Genomic DNA, 14,247 nt, shown 5'->3' with positions numbered 1-14,247 from the left:
GGAGCAGGTTGGTGAAGCCACGCCCACCTAGCTCGACGGTGGTGACAGCAGCGGCAATCCACCTGTCACTCAAGTGGCCACGCCCTTAATTATGCAGAATTTTAAGGCTTAATATAATTTAAACGGGTGAGTTATAAAAAAATTCACCCCCCTCACAGTTGTCATGAAGGGCAAAATTAGCTATATAGACCAAAATAATTTTTTGAGCCAGGCTGTAAACATGTTTTTTTCTGCTGTAAAGTTGGGCATTTTAACATGGGGAGTCTATGGGATTGACTCCCTTTTGCAGCCAGCCTCTAGCGGCCAGTCGATTAATTACAGTTTAAATCACTTCCTTGTTGGCTTCACGAGAGAGAGAGCGGGAGATTGCCACTTGGTAAAGAGGCGTTCACCTACCTACTGCAGCTACAGTAGCCTAATAAAAGTAAAAAAATACCACCTTTAAAAAAAGGATGTAAAAAGCCCAATGAGATAATATCAAAAGTGATATAACAAGAAGGCCTCTCTGCAATAATAATTTTAAGCCTATAACTGATAAGTCATTAGAGGTCTATGAGGGCGCATAGAAACAACTGTCATGCAAATACGAGATAAATAATGAGTGCTAATATTAATAAAGCTAATGATGCTTGACAGATCTAGGCTAGCACATCTCCCTTAGCACGAAGTCTCTGGCAGAGGATTGGGAAGCTCATTGGATGTGAAGAAATGAGGGATAGCGGTGGACAGAGGGGACGGTTCAGGGTTTAGTGAGGAGAGAAAGAGAGGGAGAGCAAGACAGAGTGGAGCTGTGGTTAATTAGCAGTGACAGTTCCACAGTTGGTCCAGCATTGGTTCAGACAGCTGCAGGCTGCTGCCAGCTACCAGTGCCACACGTTGCCATTCTAATTCTCTCTTCATTTCCATCTAGATAGATCTGTTCCTCCCATTCACTCACTCACTCACTCAGGTGTTTTTTTTTTGTGTTCTTTTTTTTTTGTCCATCCAACAACAGCACAGACCCATTGAAAGGGCAAGGAAGGAAAGTCTGGCTTCATGCTTTCTTCATTTGTGCAATCACAATGACTTCTTGTTCTGTGGTGAAGACTTCAGAAGATATTCAGAAGGCAGCAAAAGATTCAAAGATAGCTCATCTTGGATACCAGGAAGAAAAGCATGTCACTTCTGTTACAAACTTATGAAATGCAATGTAAGAATCATACATGTTATGGAAGACAAAAGTACTTAGCTAAAATACAGGTTAACTTTCACTTATTGAGAAATGAAACGAGACCACATGAGCTCCTCAGTGCTGTCATTGTTAATAATAAAAGCTAATGCTAATAAAAAATAATGCTAATTACTAACTATTGTATCTGAACAAAACTGTTGTCCTAATATTAAACATATAAAGATTAATGGAAAATAAAGTGTTTTTATTTATATTTTCTCATAATAGTTTGGCTAATATCACCGTTATATTGATCTAACGACACCATTTCATAGACCTCTTAAGAGCTATGACTATCATATTTTATAGACGTTAACTTATGTGTCATGTACAGTACATACGTCTTTTAGAGATGCTTTGTAGGAAACTTTATGCAACACAAAAAAACATATAGGCTACTGAACTGTGACTTCATTTTTAATGATGATTTGTGACTTAAAATTGCAGAATTTTCTTTTCTTTCAAAATGATCCCTGTTAAAAGTTATAGGAAATATGAATCCATTTGTTTACAATGGAAACATGAATTGATAAGCAGCACACAAAAAAATCAATGTATAAATTATGTAACTGAGAGATGTAATACACGAGGAAAAATGGCACCACAAATATAAGACAATGTTACAGTTAATTTAATGAAAACACCATGTTTAATGCATTGCAACAATTACAACAACTTTGATAACATACTAAACATTCAACATTTGCAGTGCCTCTTTCTGAGGGGCCTCACTGATCAAGGACCCTGGCAGACAGACTGGGGCCTGGTTCATAATCCATCACTTGTTACTTGTTCTTAAAACAAATGACACAGTTAAATTATGGTTAATATAAGCTAGGGATGCACCGAAATGAAAATTCTGGGCCGAAACCAAAAATTCTGGATGCACTAGGCCAAAAACCAAAACCGAAAATGCTTTGTAATGATTATTTATTGTTTTATTAAATAATATAAAGTAATTTTGTAAGACCTTTTAATTTAACTCAATAATTTTAATGATACTGAATTTAAAAAACACAAGCCAATAAAACCACACTTAATAATAACCACACTTTTACTGAAAGTAACACAATAAAATTGGACAGAATTTATATTAATATTAGTAACACTTTACAATAAGGTTCATTAGTTAACTACTTTAGTTAACATGAACTAAGAATGAACAATACTTCTTCAGCCCTTTATTAATGTTAATTTCAGCATTTACTAATGCATTATTAAAATCAACAGGTGTGCTTGTTAACAGTCAATGCACTCTGAATTAACATGAACTAACAGTGAGCAACTGTATTCTCATTAACTAACATTAAGAAAGATTATTAAATACTGCAATAAATGTATTGTTCATTGTTCGTTCATGTTAGTTACTACATTAATTAACATTAACTAATGGAACCTTATTGTAAAGTGTTACCTTAATATTACCTTAATATTAAATATCAGTATATTATTTTTATTCAGTTCCACGCAACAGAATCAGATATAACTGTTTTTAAACTAATTATCAAAATAATGTATAATCCTACAAAGCTATTATTAGCAGAGCATGTGAGCAGAGCATAGCGTCATGAGAGGGTAGCGTCATTTTACCAGCGTTGCCATGTTACAGCACAGTAGCGCTATTGTAAACTGGAACAAGTAACCTACCTACATACATAGAAGTTTCCTGTCGGCGCGTTATTTGAGCGGACTTTGCTTTTCCGGCGAGCGGAAAACCGACCGACGAGTGGCGACGAGAGAAACCTGCGCGCTTCCCCAAACGGACAACACACGACACGACGACAGGGGGCGACGAGGAGTAATTGCCTTCTAGAACTCAGGAAACAGCGACAGCGGTGAGAAGTAGCAAACTTTGCCTCTCCCGTAGAGTGGATGAATGAATTTCTTGATGTATAAACTAGGTTGTGGGTTCATTTGGAAGACGCACTACAAAGAATCATGTAAAACCCTGTAAATCTTGAGATTATTTTGTGCAGTTACTGAAATACTGTCAAACAAAATACTGTCTATATGGATATGAAACTAATAAAACTAAATTGTAAAAAAACAGTAAAAAAAAAAAAAAACAGTAAAAATTTCATTTTATTAACAATTTAATTAGTCGAGTATGAATCAGCCTGAACACTGCAGGGCGGTGTGGTGTGGCATATTATTTTCGGCCGATTTTCTCTTTCGGCCGAAAACCGAAAATGCCATTTTCGGCGGCCTATAATTCGGTGCATCCTTAATATAAACTAAGTAAAGGAAGTCATTTTTTTTCATGCTGTTTGCTAATTGGTATCAACTGTATCATAGGCAGATTGCATCGTATGGATTTTTCAACAGTTTCTCTTTTACCACTGACAGACAACTCGGTTTTAGTGGCTGCAGGAATTATACTTTTAGTTTTGCTTTTAATTGAAGCTAGTATAAACCCCATTCAGAACGACTGTCGCCAACTTTGAAACTACCAAACGCGTCTTCACTGAACAAGCCTGGAAACTCTTCCATTTTCATCAACGAAGCTGTCAAAGGCAGCGCCCAGTCGCGTCGTTTCCCCGATGTCCGTGGATACTTCCTGGTCCAAAGTTGTGTGTACACAAATCAAAGTCAATTGAGAATGAAGTCGGATGGTGAAGTCACATCAGGGAAATACACTTCAACGGACACACACACACTTCTCTAAACTGAGGGACAGAAAAGATAAGTTTAATAGCCTATATAATTCATTCTTCAGTGTTGACGCGTCGCAAACATGATACGAACAGATGAACATCATTCATGCAATGGAACCCTGAAGTGTCATTCTGACCAGAAACAACAGGAAAGCAACAGTTTGAAAAATGGATATCACAGAAAAGAAAAGGTAAGTCAAAGTGCATCACTTCTGCTCAATGCGTCAAGTTAAACGTGTTATTTTAAAAAGAAAAGTTAAAATACAAGGAGTGATTTTTAAGGCGGACTTGAAGTACTTCGTAGTTTTTACAGACGTTGTAACTTTTACAACAGGTTTGACTTAGTATAGCGTTGAGGTCCGATTCATTTCAGCGAATCGGTTCGTTCAGATGGTTCATTTAATGAATCCCTTCGAAACACGAGTCACCAGTTTGTCATCACTGAAATATGCTTTAAGTCCAAGTGCTATTTTCGTAATGAAATAAATGTTTACTCTTATGAAAATAGTTGTATTAGTAACCATATATAGTTTAACTGTAAAATTTGTATTCCAAGCCACAGGCAAAACACTGGTGGGTTAGCTTCTCTCTTAATTTAACTATGGTTTCTATAAAACAAACTAGTATTTGTCATTTAAAGTGTCGTATTGGCTGTGAAAGATATGGCTTAAGCAAATGTAGAAATTACAATTATTATTAAATTCTGTAAATTGAGGTGTTTAGTTTATGCCGTAGACCTATATGTTTGAATGTCTTTTGTCTATTAAATTGCAGTACAGTTAAAACATTATTAACTTTAATGTATTGTCAATGGTATTTTAGGTGCAGAAAAATGGTAAGGGAGATGGTTTTCATCAACCTCGAGTTAGGGGTGAAGATTCATTTGAGGAGGCCCCCATGTACGTGGCTGTCCTGACATACATGGGTTATGGAATTGTCATCCTTTTTGGCTATTTTAGGGATTTCTTAAGAGCTGTTGGCTTAGAGAAGTGCCATCAGGCCCAGGAGAGAGAAGAGCAAAAGGTAGGGTTGCTCTCCATCTAATATATTTCTCAAAATGTTATAACCATCATGTGTAGAAAAGTTAGTTTGTTCCAGTTTGTCTTGTTCAGTACACACTGGGGGAAAAACATATTTTTTATAATTATTTTTAGCTTTACCTCATGTAAACCTTCCACTTGATTGGTGGAACTTTTATTTTTGGATTAGAATAACAACTTTCTGTGTGTCTAAATAGCATTTAGAAATAATAACTGTAAAAAGATGAGTATTTGTCAAGACAAATTTACTGTCAAACACAAAAGTGTTTTCTTTCATGTCATATAATTTACACACTGTTAACTACGGAAAATCTCCATGATGTGTGTGAGGTGATGCCGGGGAGGTTAAAGACGCAATTAAACCCCAAAGGAGTGTGGGTTCATTATTTCTGCTCTCAGTCTGTCCGCTGAGAATGCCGCCTTCAAAAAGATGCCTCTTTCATGCACATTTCTAACTCGAAGCTGGTGGCATTACATCAGATGCGATTATTCAAAGGCATAAATTGAGTTTTTTTAAGTTTAGCTGGCAAGATAATGAAACGGTAAGCTTTCAGATGGAGTCGCACCTTTAGCAAACTTAAATGCTAAAATTGTGTTATACTGATGATATGAGTAACACATGGTGGATTTTCTGCTCTGTGCTTGCCATGTTTTCCATGATCAGTGTGAATCACTTCAGCCAAATTGGCAGTGTCTAAATCTTCTAACCTAGCTCTAATCTGTAAAGTGCATTAAACACAAATCAGTAAGAAGGGAGTGCACTGGAAAATAACAGTTTTTACTTCAGCTCTGCACATTTCACAGAGTGCGCTTGATATGTAGGCCTATATACTCTATTAGCATTTAAGAGCAAAATTTACATGTGGCCTCAAATGATCTTGCAGCATTTCTGTTCTCCTTTTCCTGTGTAACGGGTTTATTTGCTGTAATATATAATGATATATACTGTGTGCTGTGTTATTTGTAAACATTGCTGTTTGAGTTACACACCAGCAAAGCTTTAAACTGTGTGCTTTGTGTAGGCTATTCTTTGTGTTAAATGAGAACAAAAAAAATGCTATGCAGTTTTTTTTTAAGCTTTCTTGGTGTCTTAAAAGAACGCTTTGAATGCATGATCTGAAACGTTGGGCAAAGATCAGACACCTCCTCATTGACCAGAAAAACTTATGAGTGGCAGTCAAAAGCTTATGCAAAACTTGTAAAAGTCAGGCGGCAATTTGTTGCTCCTTTGTTATTTTCTACTGTCTTAGCTGTCTCTATAACTAAGATTCTGAGCAGTTCAAAGTAAGTTTAATAAAGGCAGCACAATGAGGAGTCTGATTAGCTTCTCCCTTGTTGTTTGGCAGAGTTTACTTAAGGACAAGATGTGGATGAGTCTCTCAGGATTCTGATACTCACAGAGCAGATGGTTTTGAAACATTCACCCGATTGTAACTACCCACATACAAACAGTGTCTTTTTATGGCTGATCTTGTGTCAGCTGTGCCTCTTATTTTTTAATGAATAGGGCATATTGTGGTGAGGAAAGCACAAAATACTAATGTTAGGTTATATTAAAAGTGCTTATGGTCATTATGTTGTAACCAATTTCTTGTATTACAGGACTTTGTTCCACTGTACCAAGATTTTGAAAACTTTTACAAACGGAACCTGTACACGAGAGTCAGGGATAACTGGAACCGGCCTATATGCAGTTTACCTGGTCCGGTTTTTGACATAATGGAAAGGGTCTCAGATGATTACAACTGGACTTTCAGGTATATGCTTTGCATTAAAACAAACAGTTATGACCCTGTTGTAAAGACCAGGAGATGTTGTTTAGGTGCCGATTCCGGCAGGATGTCTGTGTCCTTGCAAGACTTCTTTACTAGCTTAACTAGCAAGTGGATGAGCCAACTTTTTGGACCAGCATCATGGGAGAAATATATTAAAATATAATATTATTATAACTACAGTTGAAAAGTTTGGGGGAAAAATGCATCATGATTTCCTCAAAAATACAAAGCAGCACAACGGTTATCAGTATTGATAATAATACGAAATGTTGACACTTTAGACTGGAGTAATGTCTGCTGAAAATTCAAGCTTTGCCATTAAAGTAGTAAATTGCATTTTTAAATATATTAAAATAGAAAACAGTTATTTTAAATTGTAAAAATATGTAAAAATACAGTTTTTTGATCAGATAAATGCAGCCTTGGTGAGCATACTTATTACAAAAACCTCAAACCTTTGAATGGTAATGTAAATTAAATAATAATAAAATATTTCATTAGGGGATAAATATATTAATATTTGATAAACTAATATGGTGTGCCAGTTATATGATTATGGCTAAATTTTTCCCATTTTGTAATTTCATCTAATTTTTTCTTTCAACAGCCGCACCTACAGTACTCCCACTAACTGCTGCTTTGCAATACATGCAGTTCTCCTATATTACACCCATTTATTTCAGTTGCAACCTGGAACAAGAAAGATCTATACGTGCTATCGAAAAAAAAAAAATAGAAAACTCGGTTGATGCCGTGTTACTTCTTTGACAGGTTAACAGGGAGAACCGTTGAGAACGTCATAAACATGGGCTCCTACAACTACCTGGGTTTCGCTGAAAACAATGTCGACTTCCTGAAAACTGTGGCAGAGGAGACCAGACAGTATGGGGTGGGTGTCTGCAGCACAAGACAGGAACTAGGTATGTGTGTGGTTACACCACAAACGAAACGCATCTACAATCACAGAAACAGGTCACCCATAGCATCCAACACTGTTTGCATAAGAACAAGCATAGTAGGTTATTGAGCAACTATTTTGGTTTAGTTAATGCCATCATTAACCTGTCAAAAGCTTTTTTTTCCACTTGTGAACAGACCTGCTTTGAGCAGCATTCATAGAATTCCTCCTTCGCAAATAGATTTTTTTTTTCTGGGTAATTCATTAAAGGCCCAACCTGTTTTTGAATTTGCAGCATAAGTTGATGATTGACTGAACTGTTTCATATCTCTCTCTATAGGTTTATTACATGTATTATGATTAGTCAAATGACCCATAATGATCTTCCTCGTATTTCCATGCGGAAATATGTTTATTTTAGGTTAAAAGCTAGCTTGTTTGCACTAAGGCTAAGAGGTGAAATGGTTATCTGGGTGCATGCAAGTTTTTTAAAGCACTCATGTTAAGTTTCCCACAGTGATAGATTTCCAGGCTTGAAAAGCTATGTAGTGAATACATATGTATTTTTCTTTATTAATGCTAAGCTCTAAAACATTTAATTGGTTATAAAATTACTTTTTGTGAGTGCATTCTCTTTAAAATGACTTTTAAAAATGCTGATTGAATAATCACAAACAACTTCCAGGGAAATTCATTGGTAAAATGGCGTGGAAATCCTTGATGGGGGTTTAGAGACTAGACCTGTTCAGGCACAGTTGTAAATACTTTTTGGTGTGACGAATGTTCAAGGATCTGGTTATTCTGGTTTGTTGCATGTGTGACATTTTTCAGCTGCTTGATGAATGTCGCTACCTGTTCTGACATCAGCAAGGCCGTAAAACATCACGTGAGCACAGCTGGAAAGCTGGAAATATTTTCACCACTGTTTTCTCTCACTTTCTCACTGTCACTCACTACTTTTCTGTCTCCTCCTCTCACATACACACACAGTATAAATACACACCCTTCTTAATGATATAATTGTTTTACCAGATATCAGATCATTTTCATAGTAAAGTAGGTCATCTGAGATCTTTTATCTGCGGTGCTATGCAGTGACTGTGGTGAATTTAAGCCAAAAACCACATCAGAAACAGACACAAAAAGAACACGTGATCACGAGGCATGGGAGTATTTGTGTCTTTTTCGTATCATTCATTATTCATTTGAGGGATTCATTTATTTTTTTTGCATCTCTCAATGGTTGTTGTTTCTTTCAGATATATTTCTGCAGGCCTTCTGTAAAATGAGCAATAACAACTAACCCCACGACTCCTTATTAAAATGCAGTTCCTAATTAGTCGCCTGTGTATGTATGTGCATATTAGGGATGGGCATTTTAAAATAATTGTGTAGAATTCCAAAACATAAAAATGAGTAAAATAAGTATAGAATAATATATAAATTATAGATTCTTAAAAACTAAATATATGAAACATGTAAAATATTATATTACATAAAGTATATACTTATTCATAAATATAAAAATAAATAACTACATTATTTAATCAAATGAAAACATATGAGTAATTCTTGCTTTAAAGTGTTTTACTAATTGGAGATTTGTGAAGATGTTATTGTGTTTCCCAAGTTACATTAGGTTACTATTTTACAGAAGACCCATGTGATGTTGGGTAATAGGTTTTTAATTATAACAGTACGGTCACAGTTGACAACACTTTTTTGTTCCGACTGCAAGATCAATAAGGTCCGTGTTCGTTTTTGGTGACAGGTTTTAAGACAGATGCATCAATCATTTACAGAAATTCTGCTGTAGGGGTGTCTGTGTGTCTTTAGATTTTATTATAATGTGTGTGTTTTCAGTCACCATGGACTATTTAAATCAATGTACAAAGAGTTTATAGGTTTGAAATTGTTATAGTTGTCAAACACTAATATCACTGAAGCACGTGGCACTCCGGTATGGAGGAGTCGACAACATAATGGGCCATTTAAGTGTCACAATTATTGTAACAAGAGCTAAATGTTTCACCTTGATGACTATAGCCAGCGAGTGGTAAATGCTGTTTGCTATAGTTTCCTATTAGACAAGAGTTGTCTTCCACTTGGGGGTTCTTAAGTGACTTGTAAACCAGAATCTTTGAGCTGCATTCAAATTTGTCTGATATTTGTTTTTTGTCTTATTGGATATAATAAAATTACATTTGTATTTCTAGTGGCAATCTCTGGAGGGCTTAAAAACAAAAAAAGGTGAAGCTTGAAATGCGATGTTAATGGTTTCATATGAAAATTTGTCTTTTATTTAAGCTGCAAAGTTTTGTAAATCATCTTTTTAGGGTTGGGACTGCTGTTTTAGGTAGATAAACCGGTTTACTGGTTTAAAAAGTACAGTGTTTAACAATTTTGCATAACAGGAGTTGAAAAATTATATACAGTATGGCATTACACAGACAGGATTAATAAGCAATTGTATTATATTAGTCTCATTTTAATGCTAAAAGGTCAGTGTTATGGTCCAATATGTTAAATAGTATGTTAGTATTTTAAAGTACGTACATTTACACGTATGTACTTTGATGTTTATTCTGGCAGTGCTTTGTCCCACTTTGACTACAAGTATTACTGTAAACATAATTTTCTGTGGTAATCTGTGGTCACAGATGATGTTGTTTGGACTTAATTTGTATTTAACCCTGAACCCTGTTGTTACAGTTTTCAGAGCCGTTTCCATTCATTTAAATTCTATTAGGTTAAGATGCTTTGAGAACTTGCTGTTTTATGGGTAGTTTCTTCTTGTCTATACACTCCCACCAGGTGAATGAGCTCTTCATGGGTCTCGCTCTCATTTCTCACGTCATTAAACTACTACAATATCCTGGTTAGAAGTCAAGATCCTTATGAGTTTCCTCTGTAGAGAGAGCTTCTCAGTTATCACATTGAAGTGCAGTGTGGCCGCCCGGCCCTGATTCAGGTTTAATCAAACACATCACGCTTCAGCTGCTGCTGTGAGAGGGAAGGATCGGAGGTCTGGAGTAATCAATGGTGTTTTAGAGTACAAAGCTCTCTATAGGAATCATGTAAAAGGAGAGGCGTTTTCTCACAGACTAACACTAGGTGTTGTACAACCACTCTGGACTGCTGTCTTATTCAGTAGGAAATATATCTTTAGACAGAATTTCTTGCTAAAAGCTGTTAAACATTTCTAGCAGTCAGGCCATTATGGTCTTTTTGCCACTTTGATGGGTAAGGCATTCATGGGATCAGGAAATGATGCCCACATAAGCACTGTGGCTGTGCATGCATGTTAACATTGCTACAACTACATAGTGTTTATAAATTTATTAATTCATATTTGTATGTATGTGTGTGTTTAGAAATTGTGCATGACTTAATAATGCATGTCATTAACATTCCAGAATTTTTATGAATTTAAATTAAAGGTGCACTAAGCGATTTTTGCCAAACAATGTTGATATTTGAAAGCACCAAAACAAACATGCCCATACCCCAACAGGACCTCGCGCTTATTTTGAAATCTCCGCCCCACACGTATGTACACAACCCTGGCATAACGACGATCGCGGAAACAAGTGAAGATGACACACAAGCATATTTAAACAAAAGCCAACACAGATAAGCTGTGTGAAACGAAGCAAAATCAACGTTACTCCCCTATCAAGAAGAAACAACGCAACTTCGGCATCCGATTCCAGGCCTTCCCGCTCCTTGAGTTCTCTCCACCGCTGGAAAGCTGCGCCGATATTTACGCGGGTCCTACCTCTTGCCTGATCATAACCCTTCTTTTTAATGTTTTGTTTCTCTGATATTTTCCTCTTTTTTTTATCTGCCATCTCTCTCTATCTATAATTGATCTGCTAATATCCGTCCTGTGCAATCAAATTGAGCGCTCTCTTCTCTTTATCATTACAAGACATGCCCCCTTACTGCTGATTGGCTACACTTGTGTTTTGGGACTCGGTCCGACGCTGTGGTCAAAAGCGTTTTTCAAAAATCACTTAGTGCACCTTTAAGACAGCAAACAGGATGCAGAAATAATTCAAAATGTTCACCCAAAAATGAAAAGTCACCCTTATTCAATTTATTTACTCACCATCATGTCATTCCAAAACTGTATGACTTACTTTCTCTTCTGGGGCCGGTTGCATAAAAGGTTAAGACTAGCCTTAAAAGTTAGCCAGCTAATTTTTTTTCTTTAATACTGGTCATTTTTTATTTTTATTTAGTTACATAAAAATGTAGATTAGTCTGAGTTGAATCCAAAAATAAGACTGTTTACCCTTTGGCTAACTGCTAGTTGGTCAGACTAGTTCTTAAGTCACTGTCTTAACATAGAGGCTAAGTTTATGCAACTGGCCCCTGGAACTTAAAAGAAGATATTTTAAGAATATTTTTGTTTTGTTTTGTTTTTGTCTATACAGTGGAAGTCAATGGTCATTAAAACTGTTTAGTTACCAAAATTCTTCAAACTATCTTCTTTTGTGTTCTGCGAAAGAAACATAGTCATACAGGTTTGGATCAAAATTACATTGAATAAATTATGAAAATTTTATTTTAATTTAAATTTCCCTTAAAAGTGGTCGTCACCGATAGCCTCGTGGGCAGCGCGTCGACATGTAGCGCCATTGCACTTCGGGCACCCTGTGTTTGAGTCCCGGCTCATGGACCTTTCCCGATTCCATCCCCCCCTCTCTCTCCCACTTCGCTTCCTGTCTCACTACTATCCTATCAATAAAAGGCAAAAACGCAAAAAATAAATCTTAAAAAAAACTTTCTCTTAAAAGTGAGTCTAATTGTTTTTATTTTTTTTCCTCAACACTGGTGTTTAGATGTGATAACTTCAGACTTTAGGGCCTGTTTAAACGGGCTTTGAAAAGGTAATGACATTGTTTTACAGTAGTAATAAAAACACTTAAGAGATTTATGGCACATACCTATAGCCAGTTTCTCAATCTATATTTAACCTGTACAGGACACTGGGTCACATTTTATCTCACAGTATCAGATGTTCTTTTTGTTTTTGTCTTCTTGACATTTATGTACCAACATTATGACAGTATTCATGTCTGCAGTTATGTCTTTATTCTCTGAAGGCACCTACTGAGTGATTAATGACCTTTCACCTCACATGTTCTGACAGATCTCGTTTGTTTCCTCCATGCTGACCCTGTCTGAGCCTCTAAAACTAGAAAAGCTGAAGGAGGCATGCAGGAAAATCTAATTTCCTTCAAAGCGGTTAGAACACCTCATCTGACTGGGAAAGACTGTGGGCTAATGAATTCTTAGTCTGTATCTCTGCTTTCTGTTAACAGTGGTGTGAGGCATTCATTCTGTGGCCCTCATAGCATTAAAGGGATGGTGGTTCAACCAAAAATGGACAGAAAAATTCTGTCATTAATTACTCACCCTCATGTTGTTCCAAACCTGTAAGACCTTCGTTCATCTTCGGAACACAAATTAAGATATTTTTTATGCATTCCGAGAGCTCTCTGACCCTCCAATAGACAGCAAGGGTCTTTACACGATCAAGGTCCAGAAACGTAGCAAGGACATCGGTGACATCAGTGGTTCAACCGTAATTTTGCGAAGCTACGAGAATACTTTTTGTGCGCAAAGAAAACTAAAATAACGACTTTATTTAACAATTCGTCTCCTCCATGTCACCCTTCACCCAGAACAGCATACGTTGTTTACGTTCAGTGGATACTCTCCAAAATGGCGCCAGGGAGACGTGGAGGAGACAAATTTTTGAATAAAAGTTGTTATTTTTGTTTTTTAGTATCCATGTAAAGTAAGTAAAATAAAAAGTTAAATAAATGAGGGCTACCGTTGTCTGCTACTACTGTTAGTGGCCTTGGATTTTATTTGTTCAAAAGCCTCCTCAAGGTATTGATAATCTCAAGAGCAGATTCAGTTTCTTTTTCTCACAAATCACTTTCTTCTTGAAAAATTGTGGTCTTGTGGTTAAACGAACCAGTCAGTATGTGTTCCTGACATGTTGAGTCGTGGCGCTCATGTAGACTCATGTAGCCAAAAGTCACCAAGAGGAGACTCTTGTAATTTTGATAAAAGTGTCAGCTTAATAATACATTTCTTTTTTTATCTTTTTATAGGCAACTTAAGCATCCATGAAAAACTGGAGCAACTTGTGGCAGAGTTCTTGGGGGTGGAGTCTGCCATGGCGTTTGGAATGGGTTTCGCCACCAATTCCATGAACATTCCGGCACTAGTCGGAAAGGTGAGCATTTCAAATTTAATCATCAGCAGTGCCTCTTTATTTTAACGTCTGTCTTAAATCACTCAGTTTTATCTGTTGAAGTGAGCTCAGAAGTGTGGTATTAATCTATTATCTCTGGGCGCCTGCTATTAATTGCTACTATAAACAGTTTCTCACGCACCACAGAATAACCCAATGAACCAGCACACTAAACAAACCCTTGTTAAAAATAATGCTCAATCAGATAGGCAAACACAGTTAGAACTGACAGTACTTGTTTAGGGTGTCTCATTAGGGTTTGTTTATGCTGGGTCCAATGATGTCGTCGGTCATAATCAGCTCAGATTAGAAGACCTCAGGAACTGGTAGAGATCCAGAAGGCTAGAGGACTGTCTTGAGGTGCCAGAAAACTGCAACTGGTTGGATTGTGTTTAG

The 14,247-nt window shown here is 36.6% G+C and overlaps 1 protein-coding gene across 1 annotated transcript in view; it reads left to right on the top strand.

The window, feature by feature from the left end:
• Positions 1 to 3,271: 3,271 nt before the first annotated feature.
• Positions 3,272 to 14,247, top strand: part of LOC107705357 (serine palmitoyltransferase 3-like) — a 31,860-nt gene continuing 20,884 nt past the window's right edge. The window contains exons 1-5 of the mRNA XM_016508616.1: positions 3,272 to 4,055; positions 4,687 to 4,887; positions 6,507 to 6,661; positions 7,451 to 7,599; positions 13,709 to 13,833. Of these exons, the coding sequence (XP_016364102.1) occupies positions 3,945 to 4,055; positions 4,687 to 4,887; positions 6,507 to 6,661; positions 7,451 to 7,599; positions 13,709 to 13,833 (741 nt within the window). The 5' untranslated portion in view covers positions 3,272 to 3,944. The remainder of the gene's footprint in view (positions 4,056 to 4,686; positions 4,888 to 6,506; positions 6,662 to 7,450; positions 7,600 to 13,708; positions 13,834 to 14,247) is intronic.

This window comes from Sinocyclocheilus rhinocerous, unplaced genomic scaffold (assembly GCF_001515625.1).
Source record: "Sinocyclocheilus rhinocerous isolate Xijiao unplaced genomic scaffold, SAMN03320098_v1.1 scaffold564, whole genome shotgun sequence".
Taxonomy (NCBI): domain Eukaryota; kingdom Metazoa; phylum Chordata; class Actinopteri; order Cypriniformes; family Cyprinidae; genus Sinocyclocheilus; species Sinocyclocheilus rhinocerous.
This window is presented reverse-complemented; position numbering and strand designations above follow the sequence as displayed.